The 19910-nt window shown below is 46.7% G+C and overlaps 8 protein-coding genes and 1 non-coding gene across 9 annotated transcripts, besides 4 other annotated features; 5 read left to right on the top strand and 4 right to left on the bottom strand.

The window, feature by feature from the left end:
• Positions 1 to 220: 220 nt before the first annotated feature.
• TSTA_117950 (class III chitinase, putative) lies at positions 221 to 1207 on the bottom strand (the record flags this gene model as incomplete). Its single annotated transcript, XM_002481969.1, has 2 exons — positions 221 to 1065; positions 1087 to 1207. 2 exons carry the CDS (start codon positions 1205 to 1207, stop codon positions 221 to 223), a joined length of 966 nt encoding a protein of 321 aa, XP_002482014.1.
• Positions 1208 to 1690: 483 nt separating this feature from the next.
• On the top strand, positions 1691 to 2487 carry TSTA_117940 (conidiation-specific protein Con-10, putative). Its single transcript, XM_002481968.1, has 2 exons — positions 1691 to 2042; positions 2152 to 2487. Exons 1-2 carry the CDS (start codon positions 1755 to 1757, stop codon positions 2290 to 2292), a joined length of 429 nt encoding a protein of 142 aa, XP_002482013.1. The 5' UTR covers positions 1691 to 1754; the 3' UTR covers positions 2293 to 2487.
• A 118-nt stretch (positions 2488 to 2605) lies between these two features.
• Positions 2606 to 2677, top strand: TSTA_117930. The gene has a single exon. It is a non-coding gene; the product is annotated as a tRNA-Thr (tRNA).
• A 422-nt stretch (positions 2678 to 3099) lies between these two features.
• Positions 3100 to 5364, top strand: TSTA_117920 (spindle pole body associated protein SnaD, putative; the record flags this gene model as incomplete). Its single annotated transcript, XM_002481967.1, has 2 exons — positions 3100 to 4099; positions 4127 to 5364. The coding sequence occupies 2 exons, from the start codon at positions 3100 to 3102 to the stop codon at positions 5362 to 5364; spliced, it is 2238 nt and encodes a 745-aa protein (XP_002482012.1).
• A 375-nt stretch (positions 5365 to 5739) lies between these two features.
• Positions 5740 to 8105, bottom strand: TSTA_117910 (uncharacterized protein; the record flags this gene model as incomplete). Its single annotated transcript, XM_002481966.1, has 3 exons — positions 5740 to 7516; positions 7572 to 7849; positions 7923 to 8105. 3 exons carry the CDS (start codon positions 8103 to 8105, stop codon positions 5740 to 5742), a joined length of 2238 nt encoding a protein of 745 aa, XP_002482011.1.
• A 999-nt stretch (positions 8106 to 9104) lies between these two features.
• TSTA_117900 (class III chitinase ChiA1) lies at positions 9105 to 12117 on the bottom strand (the record flags this gene model as incomplete). Its single annotated transcript, XM_002481965.1, has 4 exons — positions 9105 to 10532; positions 10935 to 11505; positions 11562 to 12003; positions 12055 to 12117. 4 exons carry the CDS (start codon positions 12115 to 12117, stop codon positions 9272 to 9274), a joined length of 2337 nt encoding a protein of 778 aa, XP_002482010.1. The 3' UTR covers positions 9105 to 9271.
• Positions 10617 to 10650: a microsatellite.
• Positions 10745 to 10814: a microsatellite.
• Positions 12118 to 12326: 209 nt separating the features above from the next.
• Positions 12327 to 12364: a microsatellite.
• A 2478-nt stretch (positions 12365 to 14842) lies between these two features.
• On the top strand, positions 14843 to 15173 carry TSTA_117890 (uncharacterized protein; the record flags this gene model as incomplete). The annotated part of the gene is made up of 2 exons (XM_002481964.1): positions 14843 to 15113; positions 15157 to 15173. The coding sequence occupies 2 exons, from the start codon at positions 14843 to 14845 to the stop codon at positions 15171 to 15173; spliced, it is 288 nt and encodes a 95-aa protein (XP_002482009.1).
• A 580-nt stretch (positions 15174 to 15753) lies between these two features.
• On the top strand, positions 15754 to 16405 carry TSTA_117880 (uncharacterized protein; the record flags this gene model as incomplete). The annotated part of the gene is made up of 2 exons (XM_002481963.1): positions 15754 to 15865; positions 16065 to 16405. 2 exons carry the CDS (start codon positions 15754 to 15756, stop codon positions 16403 to 16405), a joined length of 453 nt encoding a protein of 150 aa, XP_002482008.1.
• Positions 16406 to 16787: 382 nt separating this feature from the next.
• Positions 16788 to 17568, bottom strand: TSTA_117870 (uncharacterized protein; the record flags this gene model as incomplete). Its single annotated transcript, XM_002481962.1, has 2 exons — positions 16788 to 17039; positions 17107 to 17568. 2 exons carry the CDS (start codon positions 17566 to 17568, stop codon positions 16788 to 16790), a joined length of 714 nt encoding a protein of 237 aa, XP_002482007.1.
• A 1713-nt stretch (positions 17569 to 19281) lies between these two features.
• Positions 19282 to 19910: part of a mobile genetic element that runs on past the window's edge.

Here is a 19910-nt window from a genome sequence, read left to right as displayed (position 1 = left end):
CGCGTCGCCAAAATTAATTTGTGTCGGTCTCCAGCCAACGATGACGTCAACCATCTATCCTCCATTTTGATGGTGGATTGACGTTCTTTTCTCCTATTGACACGAAGGCAATATTTACATATCTAAAGTCCATCGGGTATTAAGCAACATCTACTTGGACCGAACAGATCAATATTCATGGGCATCATCATTCATTCTGTCATTACATTGCGTCGTGAGATCAGCGCTGGCCTCGGTTCTGGTTCTGCTGGTTCTGTATATTGTTCAAGAATCCCATAAGTCCCTCTCTCAAAGCACCCATTCCCGCAACCATCTGCGCCGTTGACAAGACTTGCGACATGCCCATACTGAGCGACATCTCAGCGGCCCATTGCCACGGCTGTTCTAGCCCTCCCGGTAAAGAATTGAAGTACTCCCATCCCATTACGCCTCCGAAATCAGGGAATTGCAGGGTTAAGAATGCAATAACAGGGCCGATATCCTCTGAAGCCACCCATCCCTGACTCCCATTTCCAGGGTTTGTCAACATACCCAAGAGGACTTTGCTCGCTGGCCATCCTGTGGAGATAATAGCAGCGTATATCCGGGGATCTTCGGCCTGGCCCCAGCCATTATAGAATTGTGTGTTATACCAGCTGATCTTAGACCCTCTACTGCGCTCTAGCTCACGATAATTGAAACCCGACAGATTCCCTAAATCAACAAGAGCCGTTGCAACAGGAGCTAGAGTGATAATGAACCCATCGCCCATGTCAGTCTTGAGTCGATCAATCAGTCTGATTATCCCCTGTAGTGACATGGCCTCCTCAACATCCAGATCCAACCCGTCAAGACCATAACGACGGATGATCGCCAGCAATGGAGTGTAGTACGCCTCGAACTCTTCCTGTAGCCCATCCAAGCGCTGGAAAGTACCCTTTGCAGCTCCGCCTAGCATTCCCATCACTTTGATTCCGGAACGTTGTATTAGAGGCACCTCCTCCCATAATGGATTGTAGATGGGGCTATCTGGTGGGTCGTCATTGAGCGTGACGTTACCCGGCTGGCCGTTGATGTGAAAGGCAGCTAATATGATATGTGTTGTACCGGTATAATTCTCTACCAAAGGCAACATGGGCACATAACCGCGCTCACGAGGCACTATTGTCTGGTGATAAAGCACTATGCGGCGCTGGCTGGGGATTCCAGCGCGAGGCAGAGGCGGCATTTGGAATGTGCCCGTTTACGACGCGTTACTTGGTACTTTTTCGACAGGGCTGGTTGTGGAGGAGCATTTCAAGGTTGAAGAAGAAAATAATAAGCTTCAATTCATATGGCCCGGCGGTAGCAAACTACTTGGTACCCGTTTTATTCAGTAATTGGCGATATGCAATGCTGTTGACGAGGGAAGTTGACGAGCTGAACTTTTGATTCATTTTGATGACTAAGCGAGGTGGACTGTGCGATCTGTGCAGACCGAACAGCCACGCCAAAACCATTTCGTGCTGTCGACACATGATCTATCTCATGGCTACGCTTACTACTCCTGGGCCTGAAATAGAGATTCGTTCGGTAATTAAAGCTCTAGTAGTGATGAGTGCCGAGTCAATTGTAGTGTTGATGAAAGTATGACCGCAGAGTGGCTACGTGATAACCCGCCACAGGAGACCAAGTATAACATCAATGCCCTAGAATTAGCACTTCATAGTCCATCTCATAGCACATATCCTCCTTATACTTGGCACTTTGTGGCCATACGGTTCTTATTGTGAAACATGTCTGCTAGCCGCCAAATCTACAAGCGCTGTGCACAACGTCTCCCGCTCTGGAGAGTAACACAGTCAATTTCTTCATGGCCTCTGAATACCATCCGGATTTCCCGTAGTACCGATTTCAAGGATTACGCCACGTCAACACCGACTCAGCAGACTCATCATCCCAACCCAGGAAACTTTGCGAACCGTCCCAAGGAAGAACTGAGAGAAATCAGCAAAAGGGGCGGTCAGAAGGGAGGTCGAGCTACGGGGGTAGGTGGGTTTCACGACATGGATCCTCAGAAGCAGGTAAGTTACCGAGGTCTTTTTCCTTTCTCTCTAGGTGTTAGTTGTAGACGAGAAGTTACGTTGCGGGGCGTCGTTCAGAATCAGTCTAACGGTTCATCTTTGGCGATAGCGTGAGATAGCAGCGAAGGGAGGACGAGCTTCACATGGTTCCACCGCAGAGGGAAAGGTTGCTGGTGAAGGAGGTCGAAAGAGAGGAAGACCACGCAAGGGGTCGGGCTTTTCAGAGGAGTATGAAGACATCGTCGTCTGAGCGTGCTGGGAGACAACGTTCACGTCTGCCGTCGTGTTTATAGATTGTCGATATATATGTACCTCTCAGCTGTACTTTTACTCTCGGGTTGACGTGGAAAACGTGTTTGATGAAGCATTGGGTCTAGACCTATAGACCTAGCCAGAACGATAGGAGGCCTTTCCAAACCGAAGCCAATGTATGGAAGAACTGATTCCAAGGTTACCACGAAGGGATGAATCCGATAAAGTCTTTATTGGACTGGGACAATTGATCTGAAGTTGAATGCATGATATTAAATTATAGGTCAATAAAGTGAAGTGACTTTCATCTAGCACTTATGGCTCAGTGGTAGAGCGTGTCACTAGTAATGACAAGGTCCGCGGTTCGATCCCGCGTAAGTGCATCTTTTTTCCAGTGTTTTCTTTTTGTTTGTTGTTGACCAGAATGGGTTGGTTTTTTCTTTTTTATTACCTGCTTGAATTGTTATTTTGTTTTGAGACCCTGTAACAGTATTGTACAGCGTCGAATTTTGGCCAAGACCCAATATTTATATGATCATTGACGTTGACTGTTTACTGTTGGTGGGATGATCGCACTATTCCCAACCTGGCGTGATATAAACATAAATCTCGACCGTCAACTTTGATCCAATCAACGTTTATCACTCGCATGCTGTCACGTCACCCCAACCCGCGACTTGCTTGTGAAATCCGACTCTTTTTTATTCAACCTACAACAGTACGACTAATGCAAACCGGAATCATCAACCACAGTTGTACACGCCAAAACAACAATAGACTCATTTGAGTCGATCTTTGCATAACCATGCCTATTCACACGTCGCCGTTTCCCACAACCCACGATACGATCGGCACGTCAACTTTGAGCTATCCAGTTCAGGTACCGTCTTCACCTCCGACGCTTCAGCTGCATCGGGACTCAGACAATGATCGTACAAGTCCCAGCGGAGAAAATAATCAGCTGACGGCAGCTGGGTCGAATGGCATCGCTACGTTGGATATTGACAAGCGCCTGTCACAATACACAATCGACTGGAACAAGTTTCCTGGAGGGAGTAAAGACAAGATTGAGGACGTTTTTGAAGACGAGGACCAGGGACCAGAGTTTGGCGGACCCGAAGATTTCACGTTGAATTTGGAGAAATACTTGAACGGGATGACGTCTCCAGTGGACAGAAAGCACCGTGAGGATGACCCCGACTCTGAAGAGGAAGTGCTCCCAGACTATTCACCATCACCATCCCCGCGGCCGCGACATCACCATAGTCAAGTGGAAGGCGAGGAAAGTGAATTTGGGCCTCCGGTGGACATGTCCACGCCTTCGCACTTGATGCGGAGAAAGAATTATGGATCGGGCAAGGAGGAGACACGCTTGGAAGATATAGAAGAGAGCGTCTTTAGTTCGCCTGAGAAAGGGGATAGCCCTTCCAAGCACGACAAGGAGGGCGGTATGGAGGAAAGCCGGACGTTTACGACAGTGCTTCGCGAGATTGAAGATTTGCACGAGCAGCGACGAGACCGAGACGAGAAGATTCGAGAGAATGAGAAGCAGCTGGCATCTGCTCGCGAAGAAATTGAGAATCTCCGGGCCGAACTACAGCTCAAAGATTCCTTGTTATCAGAGGCCAATAACCGGCGGGCCGAGGAAGACGCGCTACGAGAGCAACTCAAAATACTGAAACAGAAGGCCGACGAGGAGGCTGCTAGTAATGAGGATGATGCAAAAGAGATCATGAAGCTGCAAGAGGAACTGAAGGACGCGCGAGAGGAGATCAGTAAACGAGACGAAGCTTTGGAAGACAGTAGTAAGAAGCTGCGTGAACTGACTGCAGATAGTGAGCTCCAATTGCGCCAAAAGAATACAGAGATTGACGATCTCAAAGCGCAAATCGATGAGAAGGAACTACAATCTGCAGATGCTGACGAAGAATTAGCGGACATGCAGCGGCAGTATGATACTTTGAAAGATAGGATCGAGTCTTTGGAGACGCGCAACAGTCCTCTTGAAGAGAAGAACATCCTACTCGAAAAAGAGTTGGCCAAGGTCAGATCAGAGGTGGCCCTGCAGAGAAACGCAGTCTTGACTTTGGCGGTTGATCTGTCTATTGAGATCGAAGGCAAGGATTATGCCGAGGTCATTCGCATTCTCCAACAACAATTGAAGGAAATGAAGAAATCTAGCCAAGATAAAGGAAAATCGACCCAAATAGAAGAAGAGCTTCAAAGCAAGCTAAGTGAAGCGCAATCCGTCCTTCAACGGTCTGCCACCGAAAAAGAAGTTGCCGAGACAGAATGGAAACGATCGAAAGACCTGCTTGCTGAAACCCGCAGTCTCATTACAACAATTGAAGGAGAAAACATTCGTCTGATAGCTCGGATACAAGAACTGAACTCCAACCTCACCAAAGCGCGTGAAGAAATAGATCGTCTGAAAGAACAACATCGACACGAACTAGCATCCATCAACAGCGTTCGCCAGCTACCAGTCCAAGCCAGCATCACTAGTTCAGAAACACAAGCCCTACGTGAAGCGCACCAACTCGAAATCCAAAACTTGCGCGAAATCAACAACAATTCCATCAACGACCTCCGCACATCCTACAACGACAGCATCCAACACCTTCGCAGCATGCTCTCAACCTCGGAAAAGCGTGCAACCGAGCTGCACAACCAACTATCAACATCTCAATCGACGATATCCACGCAATCCAATGAAATCGCAGCCCTCAAATCCAAAGTGCAGCAATTACAATCCACTTTGTCCTTGAAAGAAGAAACATCCGCTGAAATGGATAAGATGCTTGCCAAGTCTATTGAAAAGCGTGAACGGGAATGGGAGCGGAGGACGGAGTTGTTGCTTCGCGAGAGGGATAAGATGGGTAAAGCGTTGATGTGGGCATGGGGTGAGAAAGAGGTTGGTAAGACTTCTTCTGATCGTGCCGATCGTGCGAAGAAGCCTGAGGGGTCTGCTTCTGCAGCAGCAGCGACTGGAGACATGTCTGCTACAGAGGAGAAGAGTACCGGTAACCCTCGACAGGGGTATCGGTACAAGTACGTTGTGCGATTATAAGCCTTTCGACATGACGACAATTATTCATTCATTTTGGTTTCATTTGTTTTGCATTGGACTTGCGTATTGGAGGGGTTTTGTTGGGTCTGTTATGTCCTTTTGCCTGCATTGTGGGATTGGGGATGGGTATTTGTTTAAGGGAATGGATTATTGGCAATTGGTTTGCGAGTGGTTGTTTTTTTTAGGATTGGTTTGGCCAGGTTATTGGTGTTATGGCTTAGGATAAGTAGACAATCCAGTTGAGAAATGATGATAAATTATTAAAAGAAATAGGTATTCAGAGACAAACCCGCAGACTGACTCAAATATCTGACTATCATACAAGCTCCAAAAACAAAAACAATCTAAAACGTAGACATCGGTCATAACAATCTATCATACATCCATTTTACTCATTCGCATCAAACCCCCTTGTGGCGGTGCACATATACTCGTCCTCTCAGCACCTCTATACGTATTCATCCTCTCAACAATCTCCCTGTCCCCGTCCAACGCAACGCCTCCACCTGCAAGACTCAATGACGTCCGTCGCGCAGATATTGTCCCGGTTGTCGACGTATTCTCTGCACTGGAAAGGGTGCCGCTAGTAGTACTAGTAGTTCTTGGAAACCCGCCGTAGGTAGAAATACGTGGTCGTCTTGTACTTGGATACAAAGTTGCTGTATCGTCGCTGCGTGGGATAGGGGGTAAGGTTCGCGCGGGATCAAAGCCTCGGCCATCGTTGGAGTGGAAGCGACGTGTATATGCTGGCCTGAGTGCTGTTGTAGAGACCCGAGGAGGATGATGTAGCATGTTATATTGATGATGATATTGACATTGATAATGTAATTGGTGTGGATGCAGGGTATTATGGGATGGGGTACGGCGAGGGAATTGATTGTGGCTATTTCGGAAGGACGAGGATGTGCGAAGACCTCGTTGCATGTCTTTTAGGGAGCGGTGAGATGGTAAGGCTGTTTGACTGGGTGGAAGACGTGGATTTGGATGATGATTCGTGCTCAGTTGGCGCCGAGGAGGGAGACGTGTTGATTTTGATATTGATTTGTCTCGTTGGATAGCTTGTTTGTTATTGATATTGCTTATAGGACCCTGATTGTTTCTCGGTGCTTGTTGTTTATTGATTCCCTCTGTCGATGTCTTTGGTGTAACTGCTGGAGGCACATAATTAGGGTGATGTGGATGGTGTATTGACCGAGGTGTCTGATTGATATATGATGTCTGCGATTTACGGACCATCAGCGGGACTGGAGGAAGAACAAGAGGCGGATTTCCCGGTGCAGTCATTGATCGATGTCTGGTCTGTATAGAAGAGCCGTTACTAGAATCAGATTGAGCATCGTCAGATGATTTCCTTCCTTCTGGAGGCGCTACCGGTGCTGGAGGGGAGGGTAAGGCAGTATCTCTTTTCTCCTCTTCCTTCTCTTTCTCTTCATCCTCGCTCCCGCTCGATTGAAACACTGCATCAAACTCAGGGGGCAAAGGCGGGGAAGCAAGAGCACGAATCTGCGGATCTTCTGATAGAGGCTCCGACAACCAATCCTTAGGCAAAAACTTTCGACTTGAAACTGACGACTTTTGTCTCGTACGTTTCGTCTTGGCTTTGGCCAGTATCTCGGGTATTTCGGGAATCTTGGGCACCGGCGGCGGTGGTGGTCTAGTCAAAGCAGACTCCGTACCAGGCTGTAGAGTTGAAGTAAGTGAAGGATTCCTCGATAAAGGGGAGATATCACTTCGTAAACTGAATGATCTGGCGCCTGCTGTTGCTTCTACAGGCGACACTTTGGGAGATGTATCCGTCGCGACAGAAGTAGCACCTACAATCGATGGTCTGATCGAGTTTGTATGAGTATTGACATGTAATTGTGGACGGACTCGCGTGGGCCCCGGATATCGGATGCTGGGAGGTCGTACTGGAGTCTCGAAAAGGGAGCTATCATTGGGCGACCAGTATAACTCCCCGTTTCCGGGACCAGCATCAGGATGCCGGCATAGATAGAGAATCTCGTTCTTGAGTGTTTCGCTCTCCCAGCTTGATTCGGAAAAGATACTGCCGTCTTGGGGTGGGCGTTGTGGTGCATAGAGACCGAGTAAGGATGCACCGAATGGACGTTCACAGACCTGAAAGCAGAAAAAGAGTGCTGACGCAGAAATACTACCCAAACAATAAGTATATATTTAAAACGTGATGGGAAAGTCTGTCGACTTACAAGGCCAGAATTTCTAGAATAACCGTTCCTCTGTGAATCTGACAGCTCAAACCGGCTTTCCAGTATTTCTGTGTGGTGGTAGATGCGACGCATACCGCCTGCTTCGAGACAACGAATAAACCGGCAACTGAAGCAGCGAGCCACATAGCCACCATGATGCGTGGAAGATGTGAGCATGCCATATGCAGCGCGTTGCGCGGCATATTCAATCCGGGTGCTCTCCGATATTGCCATGAGAGGATTGTGTGTATGACCACGAACGGGACTGATAGGAATGACTATAAAATATATATTAGTCGCTGCTCGAGGATCAAGAACAGAAACTCCCGAGAAAGGTTGGAAAGAACTCACAGCAATCAACCCAATAATCAGGCTAGGCGTCATCAACCCATCGACTTGAGAGGTGCCATACAAATACAGAACCAGCGCGCATTGCGTAAACGACAGCAAAAGTATCAGATAAAGACCGACGAAAATCACAGCGCGAATCCACACCTGTCGGCTTCGGTTGCTAGTTGTTGGAGGGCCGAACATGATGAACAGATACCGGCAGATGTCAGAGTATCGTATAGTATACAAGAGCTCAGCAGTCAAACCAAATCATTGGCAATGACCACGAAATGGCCAAGTCGTCACTTTTCCGTATGTATAATAGACATAAGTAGCCCTCAAAATCTTGTAGAAGTTGAATGGGAAGAGGAAGGGCGCATTCCCATATAAACGACTTCATCAATCCACGCCTGGCATCCACTTAAGGGCTAAACGCGTCCTTTCAACGCGGGCCAAAATGAGATAGGAGACATAAATAGAAGGGCGGGGAATGCCACCATCTTTAGTGGTTGGTACAATTCGATCGATTGAAGATCAATAATTCCTATAAGGCCTTAAGGCTTAATAATTTTAGCATTCGTAAGTGGTTGAAAGGGGTCGGAAGCTTTTTCAACTCGGTAGGCGCTGCGGAGTGGTGAAGAATGTTGCGGGCGTGAAATTCCACATTGTTAAGGGGGCGCGTGTTATAACCCTCGGCGCGAGCCATCATGTTTGTTCATCATGCTGGCTTTATGACCCGTATCAGTCGCCGGATTTATTATCTGTGATATTCGTGTCTAGGAGGTCGGCAGCGTCGGTCTCGTGCAGGTGGTGAATGAAGAAAGGGTCGGGTCTGTTATCCAAGGGGTCTTGTACTAAAGGCGAGAAATTCGGCACGACCGCTTCCTTTAGTAGTAGCACAAGGGATTTTTGTAATCTAAAAATATCGAAAATAAAATTCATAAAGTATTGCGAGACAGATGGGATTCCCCTCGATGATGCTTGTGTGTCTTACTAAGGATAAATTTGAATGTTGGCTGAATCGTAGGGTTAAGGCAGGGATATAGGGCTAGATCCTCTCCTTCCTTATTAAAGCATTCGATTGCTCCGTCTGAACACTTCTTGAACGATATTGAGAATAATTCATGTCATTCATTATTGATATGTTGCACAAGAATCGAATTAAAGGATGAAGTCACGTAAACTTGTATATACAATCAAGCATATCTTACACGATGACTGGAGAAGAAGATCGAAAGTCGTAAAAAAGTCCTGACAAGGCTGATGAAAGGAGAAGATTGTACATAATAATTAACAGCAAACATATCATTTAGATTAATTAATTCCTCCGTGGTCCGCATAAAGTCAAAATCGAGAGGATGAATCATCTTTTAAAGAAGAGCAAACAAGGAGACCACAAGAATGAAGCCTCCAATAAAAGGACTGAAGTTCGCCCGACCAGCAGCTCCGGTGTAAGCTGGGCTGACGCCCGCTTGAGTGTGGCTAGGCGAAGTAGGGAAAGACGATGCGCTTGGACGGACTGTCATTGTGAGAGCAGTGCTGGTTGATGGATAAGGACCAGAGTTGCCAACAACACCAGAGCCAGGAACGATGCTGGAGCCAGGAGCAGGTCCAGATCCAGACCCAGATCCAGACCCAGATCCAGAACCGGGCTTGCCGCTAGAACCCGAGGATCCAGAGCCAGAGCCAGGGGCAGGACCAGAACCGGATGACGACTCAGTGCCAGTGTTAGGGTTGGACCCATTGCCGTTAGGGCTTGAGGAGCCAGAACCAGGAATGGAACCAGGGTTAGATCCAGGGAGTGCAGTGGAAGTGGCACTAACTTGTGGTGGTAGAGTCAGTGTCACAGTTGTCGGCTGAGGACCGCAAACTGTGCAAACCGCTGTGGTAGTAACCCAGCCAGTTGGCGCAGCGGTTGATGGCTTGGCTGTCGCTGTGCAAGGGCAGTAGGACTCAGTGTATGTAATGGTGCTAGTAGCTAGACCAGTAGGGCAGACATAGACATAGGAGGTTGTCACGACAGTGGTAGTCCAGGCTTCGGTACCAGTGGATGTAGCGATAGCGGAAGTAGCAGTGATAGGACTGGTGGTGGAAGAAATACCAGAGCTAATGGATCCAGAGGCAGAGGGAGAGACGGAGCTGGCCCCAGTAGGTCCGACAGATGCAACAGAAGTTTGGGTAGTCGTGAGCGTAGTCGAGCCAGTGCTAGAAGTAGAACCTCCAACAGATCCAGTAGTTGTCGTACCTGCAGATCCCGTGCCCGAAGGTGAACTAGTTCCGGGAGATGTAGAGGTTCCTGGGTTAGACCCACCGTTAGGAGGAGGAACAGCAGTAGATGAAGGTTTTGAAGAGCAGCTGCGTGTCCCAGTCGTGCTCACGACGGCAGAGGATGATGGCACAACAACATGGGAAGAGGACCCAGTGGAGCATGGCTTCTTTGTGCTGGAGGTACTCAATGAAACAGAAGGGGTGCTAATCACAGCTGATGACGACGGCAATGGAGTCTTCTTTGTGCAAGACGTCGTGGTGGCAGATCGAATGGCAGAAGAGGAAGCAGAAGGGCTTGAAGTGACTGCTACGCTCGAGCTTCCTACAACAGGGGGAGTTGACGACCGAATAACTGCAGAAGAGCTAGAGCTGACTGCCACCCTGGATGAGGAAGAGACGGAAGAGCTAGAGATCGCGGCAGAGCTTGGGATGACGACGGCCGAGGATGAAGAAGAAGAAGAAGAAGAAGAAGAAGAAGAAGTTCCACTTGGGCTTGGTGTCGGGGTCGGTGTTACTGGAATTGAGCTTGGGGTCGAACTGGAAATGATGGCTGAGCTCGAGCTGATCGCAGCCGGGGAGGAGGAAGAGGAAGAAGAAGAAGAGGAGGAGGAGGAGGAGGAGGAGGAGGAAGAGGAAGATGAAGAGATTCCTGATGGAGTTGGAGTTGGAGTGGGCGTGGGAATGACAACGGCTGAGCTTGACAAGGAGCTTGAAGCAGAGCTCAGGCTCGAGCTGGATGAAGACGAAGACGATGAGGAAGCAGACGAGGACAAAGAGCTTGATGGGGGCGTGGGCGTGGGAGTAGGGGTTGGGGTAGGAGTCGGCGATGGAGCAATGGTTGTGGCATAGTTGACCAAGACACTTTTGATGTTGTCCGCGTAGGTGTTGCCATTAGGGGTTGTGTTGTTGAAAGATCCGGTGGCTTCCCACAACATAATACCACCAAATGTGGACGGATATTTGTTCATGTACTCATCAACCAGAGGCGCCACACTATTCGGGCTAACATAGAAACCAGGCTTGGCCTCTGATTCCTCGGCAGGCAAACCAACAAAGAGTTTGGCATTGGGGTTAGCGCTCTTTTCAATGACGCTTACCCACTCATCAAAGTTGAACCCGGAAAGTCCGTTTACATAGTTGGCAGCCGAACAAGCCCAATCATTGTAATACTGAACCCAGATGTAATCGAAGGGCGCGTTGTGAATAGCGTCGGCAAGGTGTGCATCCGGGATGACGCATTGTGGTGCGGCACTCAGTAGAAATTTCCTCGGGGTAGATCTCTCGGCATTGTACGAGTCGTAAAGCTGGTGAAGACGGTTTGCCAAAGATCCGTAATCTACCTGTGGTCAGCTTGTTTATAGATTAAGAAGGGAAAGGGATAGTGTCACGTACAAGAGCCCAAGCCCCATTCGATATCAAAGTCGAAACCATCGACAACCACATCGTCAAAAGGACGAGGAACGTCTTCAATCGCCCATTCGGAGTCGGTCGGACCAAAAGCACCCCAAAGCCACTCAGCAAAAGCCACGGCGGAGTCCTCGTTGGCGATGTATTGACCTGCAGCGGGGTAGCTCCCTCCTAGAGAAATGAGAATCTTCTTTCCAGCAGCTTGACAGAGTGGGATATCTTCCACAATCTGGTGGCAGTTTTTGAGCAGCCCAGTTGGTTCGCCATTGTGTAAGTAAACGGTGCCATCGCATTGGTTGCCAAAGTTCGTTTCTGGCCATCCAGCTTGTCCTGCGTCGGGAAAGTAGTTGACAAAGCCAATATTGATGATGTCCAGAGACGTTTCAGCACAGAATGTGCTCAGACGGGGTTGGTACGCTCCTTGGCCCTGCGAAAAGAGTTAGCATAACGTACCTTTAGAGGGCAGGGACAGGCATACATAATAAGTAGCAACTGATGTGAGACCGGCAAAGGTCACACCAGCAGTTGAAAGTTGAGACATGGCAGGTAAAAATGAGTGTGCTAAGACTAATGCAAAGTTTAACGAATGAATGAATTGCTACTGATTTCCTTCGGTGCCTCCTCACGAAAGAATGGAAATCTGACAAAGCCAGAAACAGCAAATGAAGGCTTGGATAGCTCAATGAGAGGACGCAGACAGAATGTCTACTGGAAATGAGGGTGACGCCTTGAACGAACGGAGAGGTGCCTGAAGGGAGGAAGGGAAGGAAGGCAAGGAAGGGAAGAAGTTGAGAGATGGTCAGATTAAAAGAGATGCAACGGGTGAGTAAGCAGGAGGCATCCCACTGCCCGACTAGGCAAGTGATGAAGGGGGGTTCACCGAATATCCGACTGGAGGCTGCACTTGGCCACACCAACAGTACCAACAGTGACCCTAACAGACTACTTAAAATTAGTTAATACGGCTACGACGAGTTAACGGTTGACTACAGAGACTAGCGTCTGAAAGAGGGTCCAGGTCTCTAGGCTGTTGAGATATGCTGCTCCATAGCCGATACTGTAGCGGATATTAGTATTACATACCCAGTGACAACGGCTTTATCAAATACTCAAGCTGCAAGCACCGCCTCGGGTCTGCGTCTCTCAATCATACTCCATTCATGCCAGACAGTTGAGTCGTGCAACCGAGTAACGACTAGACTATGTACGCATCCGCAGTAGTGTATACGACCGTACCATTGCGCAACTACCAAGGTAGAGAACGGTGGAAATTTGACGCCGTGGCTTTTTCCCTCATTGATTTGTGTGTGACTTGCGTCAGTTGTGTTTGGCTGCGCCATCAAGCCATCCTGACTGTCACTGGCTGCGTCCTTGGTAAGAGTAGGGTTTGTACGGTGGGTTTATGGCGATAGATTAAAAGTTCAGCTGGAGAGCGACGAATCAAAGATGAGATATCTGTTGGTCCCATTTGTTTAGTCAGGGCCCTGTGGAGGAGTTGGCTCGAGATTATTTGACGGACCATCGCAGAGCCTCAGCTAGTGCGGCGTAAGACATGGTAGCATTGCTAGTAGTTCGTATAGCCAGGCTAAGGCGGCACTGACCGGATCAACAGGGCTCCTTCCTGTTCCTGTTGCTGAACCATGTATGGCTTATCGATAAGTCCAACATCATAGCTCTTGGGCATTCTTCCAACTGATTCATCTGTCTTTTTACTGAGACGCAAAATCAGATGGTATATATCCCAGAATCAGTATTACACAGAAGAATATAACGAGTCAGTTCAGAGACTAGCAGCCAAAATCTTCATCGGCAAACCTTTCCCACCGTTCGGGCCCTCTGATGGAACGCTAAATTTGAGTGGTGCCGCCAATGCAGCATACCAGCCAATCAGGATACAAATTGCGGAACTAAGAAACAGCATAGCCTGTCATTGGCTCGGATATTGCCTGATAGAGCCTAATTGTCCCGTCTGTGCGTCTGACTGTGCATAGTGCATGCATAAAGAGGGGCCCTTAATCTTAAAATCCTGCTTGTGCCTGACTCATTTTTTCCTCTTTCGGGCCAGATTTCAGCCTCCATCGGCATTCCCCCTGACTGAACCTCCGATCTCTTTGAGGGTTAGGGTAAGAGGAATACCACATAATCTGTGCTAGAACGTATTCTCTCGCCGACAAGCATTGCACCCTTGTCAGTCGATGTGATCTAGTTTGTCCAGTTTAAATCACTCAAATATTGCAGGGTTACTCATCGACGGATAGCCATCGGCCAGCAGTGCACGTGCGTTACTTGGCCAAGACAGGGGGCAATTTGTCCCATTACCGGATCTGTCACGTGTTGACAAGAGGACCGGTAGGAATATTGAACAGCATATCTGAAGTCCTTTGTCTGAGTATCATGGCTACATCACGAATCTATGATTACCGGTTTCTTACCCAGTCGGCGACGATGCTGACTGATGTGGGCCTTTGCGAGTCGAATATGTCCAGATATATAACCCTAGAATTGGTCTCTTTTAGTATGTTGAGAGCTTCTTTTGTCTATGCTTGTACCAGAAGAACTGGGCCGAAGTAGGCACGAAGTCAACCTTGGAAGTTACAGCGCTACATATTCCAAGAACTGACTGTATCCGTCTGACCCGGACCGCCCCTAAAATTGCATTCGCTTCCTATGCTAATCCAGTGCTTGAAATTTATGCCGACTAACACAGAACCCTTAAACGACACTCTTGACCATGCCGCTCATGCTTGGAGGTGATCAAACGAGGAGTTAGTTTGCTATAATTGCCCATTGGATGAAATTGAAGAGGTGCCTTCTCCTTTTCCTTTCACGTCTCAACAATGTGAGTCATGATGATGACTTTAAGACTGAAACAGTATCCATCTTTAACGTCTATAAAAAGAGCTATTCTCTATTGTTGAGTTCTCGAGTTGATCCACTCTCTGCATCAGACTTGGTTGTTCCACATCCTAGTTTTGAGAAGGAGAAACAGATTCAGGTTTCAACTACATACAGTAAGCTACTCCTTCCCCCAAACTAGTTACTATTGAAAACGCCTAACTATCAAGAGGCTGCCATTTATCAGATCCCATCAGCCACGCTACGTGACAGGCCCTCGTGAAGCAACATGTGAAAGACACCGCCGCTACTCGTTGATTCCTTCACTTGGAAAGCATGGATCCAACACATCAAATTTAATGCCATCATTCGCGGAATTTGGAGATATATGGACCGCGATGTTAGCGAGGAAAATGTCAAATACTTTCAAAATGCAAGATCGTCGCTTCTTGGAAGACAATGCCTTCACTATGCACGACAACGCAGCATTGGAAATGGTATCTATCATCTACAATTCCGTCCATCCCTTGATTGAAGATGTTCTTGATGAAGTTCTTGTGCAATACGCCAAAAAAAAGGTGGATTATCTCAGACTGGCTAAGCGAATGCTTGTTTGTTTGGAGAAAAAGTGCAGATCCCGAGAGGTAGAAGATGCGTCCAACGAACGGCACGAGGGATTCATGGTGCATATAGAGCCGGAAGGTATGTTCAGTGATTGACTGGCCTATCTAGAACCTGTAGGCAGAGAGCCGCGCCTTCTAGGCGTTTACAGCATGGCCCTGCCAACTCCTATTGACTCCATGCTGATCAAAACCCCACCCTCCACCCACTTTTTTTTAAATTTTATATTCTTCATCCTCTTTTTTCTTTATACCTCGTATATGTACTACGAACCTTGGCTACGATAGTCATGTCTCGATTCTGAATCAGACTAATTGTACATTCGAATGTGACTCAAAAAGCCATACTATGACTACAACCATGCCACTAGTAGCTAATTGCAGAGAGACGTGAAGAACAGATCCTGAAATACATTTGATCATTTACTTTATTGCCCAGGTCGTTTATAAGACAATCTCTCAAGGTAAGATATCCCAGTCTAAGCCGGAGTGAATGATGTGCTTCTGCAGCACAGTATTCCTTTGTGCTGTATGATAACGCACTCATTAGTACCATGTAATTGGCCGATAAGATGCTTGTTCGACATAAGCGGGATTTTGAGTAGTTGCCCATCTTACAACGCATCGATGCGACTAAATATTTTCAAAGACCGTCCCCTTCTCTCCTGTGCAGTCGTCTATACTATTTTATTTCACCAGTATATTCGATTCTTTTGTCAACAATGGCCAGCAAAAAAGGTATCTACATTCCCATCAAACCAATCTCCGCGACATCACCTAGCCAACAGCCATTTTATGCTCCCTGTCTAAACCTCTCGTACTTCGAATCCCCTGGTAAAAGACCTACAACTATTAATAAAAGTGCTCTCCGATCCTGAGAACACAAAAAAAATCTATCGGTCGCCTCATTGACTCACCAAGAGTGTGAGAATGTTTGTCGCCAATGGCTGACCCTGAGCAACCTACTAAATTATTTGAACTTTGTCAATGGATAAGACCGTCAACAATGATCATCACGAAGAGGTGGTTGTAGGTATTGCGGGGCTAGGCTGGATTGGTCCCATGCGAAGCGAAGATGGCGGAGATTTTCATGAATATAAAAGAGCTGGCGCTGCTGGACAGATGATCAATCCTTCAAGACGTAAGGGATTTGGAGCGGAGGCTCTGAAAATGGTTGTTGATTATGGGTTAAATGTATTAGAGTTAGCGAAGGTGAAGATTGGGACTACGTTGTCTAATATGACTATGGCCAGGCTGGTAGAGGCCAGGTTCAAGATGGAGGCGGAAGCGGAAGAGATTGGTGATCGCTTTGGTAGTGATTTGCTCTCGCGGATTGGTAAAGAGAGATGGGGTCATTATCTTGAGGAGGAATGAGTTTGAGATTTGTGAACCTAGGATCTAGAGAGGAAAGTGTCATGGAATAACGTGTATGTATATGATTGATGCAACAGGGCCAATTTAGCGGGGTTATTTTAAAATCAATATCAGTCCAATCCAACCTTGAGAATCAGAGCCAAAGGACACTATAAATCTAATTTCAGTGTGTAATATTTCATAACACAAAATAAAGAACCCAGGAAGACTCAAACACCGATACAGCCAAACAGGGGTTAGACCATTGGATTGACATCCCTCGACCGCCGTGGAATTCTACGCCACAGCAATTCGATACATGATGCTACGGAGTAAATAATGGTCATCATACTGTTCAAGTACTATGTTAACCTCACAATGATTGTTCGTGATGAGGGGAGACTTACATGATAACAGCGCACATGACGACCGTAACGATTCCACAACGCCAACCATCTGATAGACGGATGTTATAGCAGTTGTGGAGACCCGCATAAGAATGATGGCAGACCTCGTTGTAACGTGTGATGTAGGAACCGTATCCCGTCAATGCACCGATCGTTGCATACATGATGTTTGTGACAAGGAGAGATACTAGGAAACCAGTTTGGCCGAGGAAGCCGGTGAAGGGGAAACATGCAAGAGTGAGTATCCCCTATATCAATAAAACGCATTGGCTTTAATCAAATATAAAGTGAAACAGAATACTTGAGAAAACATACCGTGGCAAACCCCAAAACTGTCCCGGCTAAACCATACGACAGAGTCGCACCATTGATTACTTGTGGTCGATCCCGCGAGTTCCGGTACAGACCCATGGCAATGCCAGAAACGAATACCAGGATCACTATTGCAAGGATTTGTATTATGAGACAGACAAAGGTCAAGTTTCCTATTATAGCATCTGCATGGCTATTGACCCGGAACACACTATCGAGCCAAGACTCAGAGCGCGGAGGGGTTGTTTGTGTGTTATTATTGTCGTTGTTTGCAGACTGACGTCCAAGATTTAAATTGGAATTGGAGCTACCGGATTCGTGTCGAGGGAAACTTGAGGGTTCTTTGAATCTGGTATTCGAATTATCGCTGTTGTCGTTCCTGTAAAGGGTGCCGTTTGCTGCCGGTGATGTCGGAGTGTTGTAGGTATCACTTGTGTATGACGGGGGTTGCTCGTTAGAATGCATTTGCGATCTAGATTTCAAATTGATATCTCAAGATACAATCACTATCTGTAATGACGGAACGTTGACCGATATTTAAAGCTTCGTTTAAGGGGTGGTTGATTGATTGTCTTCAGACACTCGTTGTCTGTTTCAAAGTAGATAGGACAAATAGAATAAATAAGAGGGCAAAGAATTAAATGAAACTGTAACTAGTTGCTCAAGCAAATCAAACCTATTGAAAGGGCAGCTGTGTTGACGAAAATAACTAAGCATGAGGAAAGGAATCAATCTAGCTAGGGGATATGGCCTATATTTATAGACCCCCATATCACTACATGGCGTATACACAAACTCCATACAAGTAATGATGTGACAGAGTCTGTATCCCAATAGAGTTTCAATAACAACAAAGAAGCCCACTGATATCACGAGTCTTCACGGATATTCCCATCCGACAAGGATTTCATAATAGGAAACCACATGCCGCACCAAGCCTGCGGAAGCTAGGGCTCAGCAGCCATAAAAACCATTACCTTGTATCTCATTTATCTGCCTACGCCAGTTGTACAATGACACCGGTTTCTTTCCTAAGCGCCGACTGTCAGATATGACAAGGCTGATTGAAGGGGACTGATGACTTACTTTGTACAATTATTTGGGTTTGAAAATACGCTAACAAAGTTAAACTGTTGTAATTGACCTGTAAAAAGTGAGGTATGTGATTCGAATTATTCCCAAGCAAAAAACGTGGATTTAGCTGCTACCATCGATTTAGGCGCTGTAAGAGAGGAGGAGTTCGTTCATTAGCTAGCGTGGCCTGTTTGGCCAGTATGCCTCGGTGAAACAGTTCGATACAGAAGAAATAGAATAGTTTATCTGATTGAGGGTGGTTGAATGGCTAATGCATATTGGCCCAGCATAGCCCTACTTGGCGGGTAAACAGCGCCAAAGTTGAAACCCTAACTCCAGAAATTACTTTATTAGGAAATTATCAGACTGCGGCCCGGCTTTTTAGGGCTTAGTCTTTATCCTTGTCAGCCTTGTGACACCATCGCGACGAGAACTATTTAGAAGACAAAGAGGGTTTGCTTTCGACTCATTTTCAGATTTATTGGTATGATACATGTAAGTGAAATCAACAATGTGCCATATTTGTCTGACTCCCATATATGAAGCAGACTACTGCGCTACAAACAAGTGACCCTCAAGCTGTCGTTTGGCGCTGTCACAGCCTCATGAATTTCGAACAGCCTTGGAAGGTTCCGTACAGGCAATTTTCTCGATGAATTTGCATCATTCAATTCAGCCGTCGGTGATAGGATTGTTTGTAAGTGATTCTGAGGAAAGAATGAACGCTACGGTTATACCACTGGGCCTCCAAGATATGAAGGGGTACGATCTTCAGCCGTGCCGCTACCGATCATCCATGCGACAGTACAGAAGTAGGGCTGTTGACGATAATGCCGATATGCCGATTGACGATAAAAATCGGCAACACCTGAGTTTGCCGATACGATATCGTCAAAAATTTGACGATATCATCAATCGGCAATGAAATTTACTCTATTACTTTCAATTCCTCAACTATTTTCTAGCGAATATAGAACTCTTTAAGTAGCATCTCTATTAGTACCACTTCCTCGCTAATACAACGTTAAATACATATACATCATGTATCACCAGGCTAAAACAAAGATTATCTGTATGGAGTAGAATATGCTGAAGTACCCACGCTGCCCTTAACCACTACCGCTTAAACCCATCATGAATGAACATTAGCATTCTTATAGTATCTCCCTTCAGCGAATGCCTTCAAATACCTAAGAGATCTCTTGCTGCGCTAAACATCCTCTCAACAGCAACTTCAGAGGCAGGTATTGCCAGGTAATCCCTGGCTACTGCTGCCATCTGCCGATACTCATCCTTGTGTATTCGCCACCAATTATATAGCCAATTTTCACCAGTATTTATAACATCAACTGGAGGAGTTTCAAAGTACCTATCAATATTTGAGACTAGAGATTGATTTCGTGGCTGCAACTTCTTTAGCATTCTTGATTCCACATTACTCAGTTCTCCCGAAGACTACTGTAGTACGGTAGAATAATGCTCAGTATCGCTAATCGCATATCTCTGATGGAGTTTAGTGCAGATGTTTCCTAGAATTATAGTGCCTGCATTGCCTTCTTGTAATTCTTGTAAAATTAATTCACCTTTGACTCTAGGATCCAACACAAGAGCAATGTAATAGGTATCACAGTCGTCCATAAAAGAGTAGTATTTTTCATACTTTATCATACCCCTTTTCACTGCAGCTACGATATCTTGATCTAGTGTTGAAAAGTCACCATTGCGTTGACTTG

This window comes from Talaromyces stipitatus, genomic scaffold (genome assembly GCF_000003125.1).
Source record: "Talaromyces stipitatus ATCC 10500 scf_1105507295555 genomic scaffold, whole genome shotgun sequence".
Taxonomy (NCBI): Eukaryota; Fungi; Ascomycota; class Eurotiomycetes; order Eurotiales; family Trichocomaceae; genus Talaromyces; species Talaromyces stipitatus.
This window is presented reverse-complemented; position numbering and strand designations above follow the sequence as displayed.

Bases quoted from the DNA above. Each gene is read 5' to 3' on its own strand.
- TSTA_117940 (XM_002481968.1), top strand. From the start codon at position 1,755: ATGTCTGCTAGCCGCCAAATCTACAAGCGCTGTGCACAACGTCTCCCG. The intron at 2,043-2,151 runs GTAAGTTACCGA...CTTTGGCGATAG, and splicing joins ACATGGATCCTCAGAAGCAG to CGTGAGATAGCAGCGAAGGG.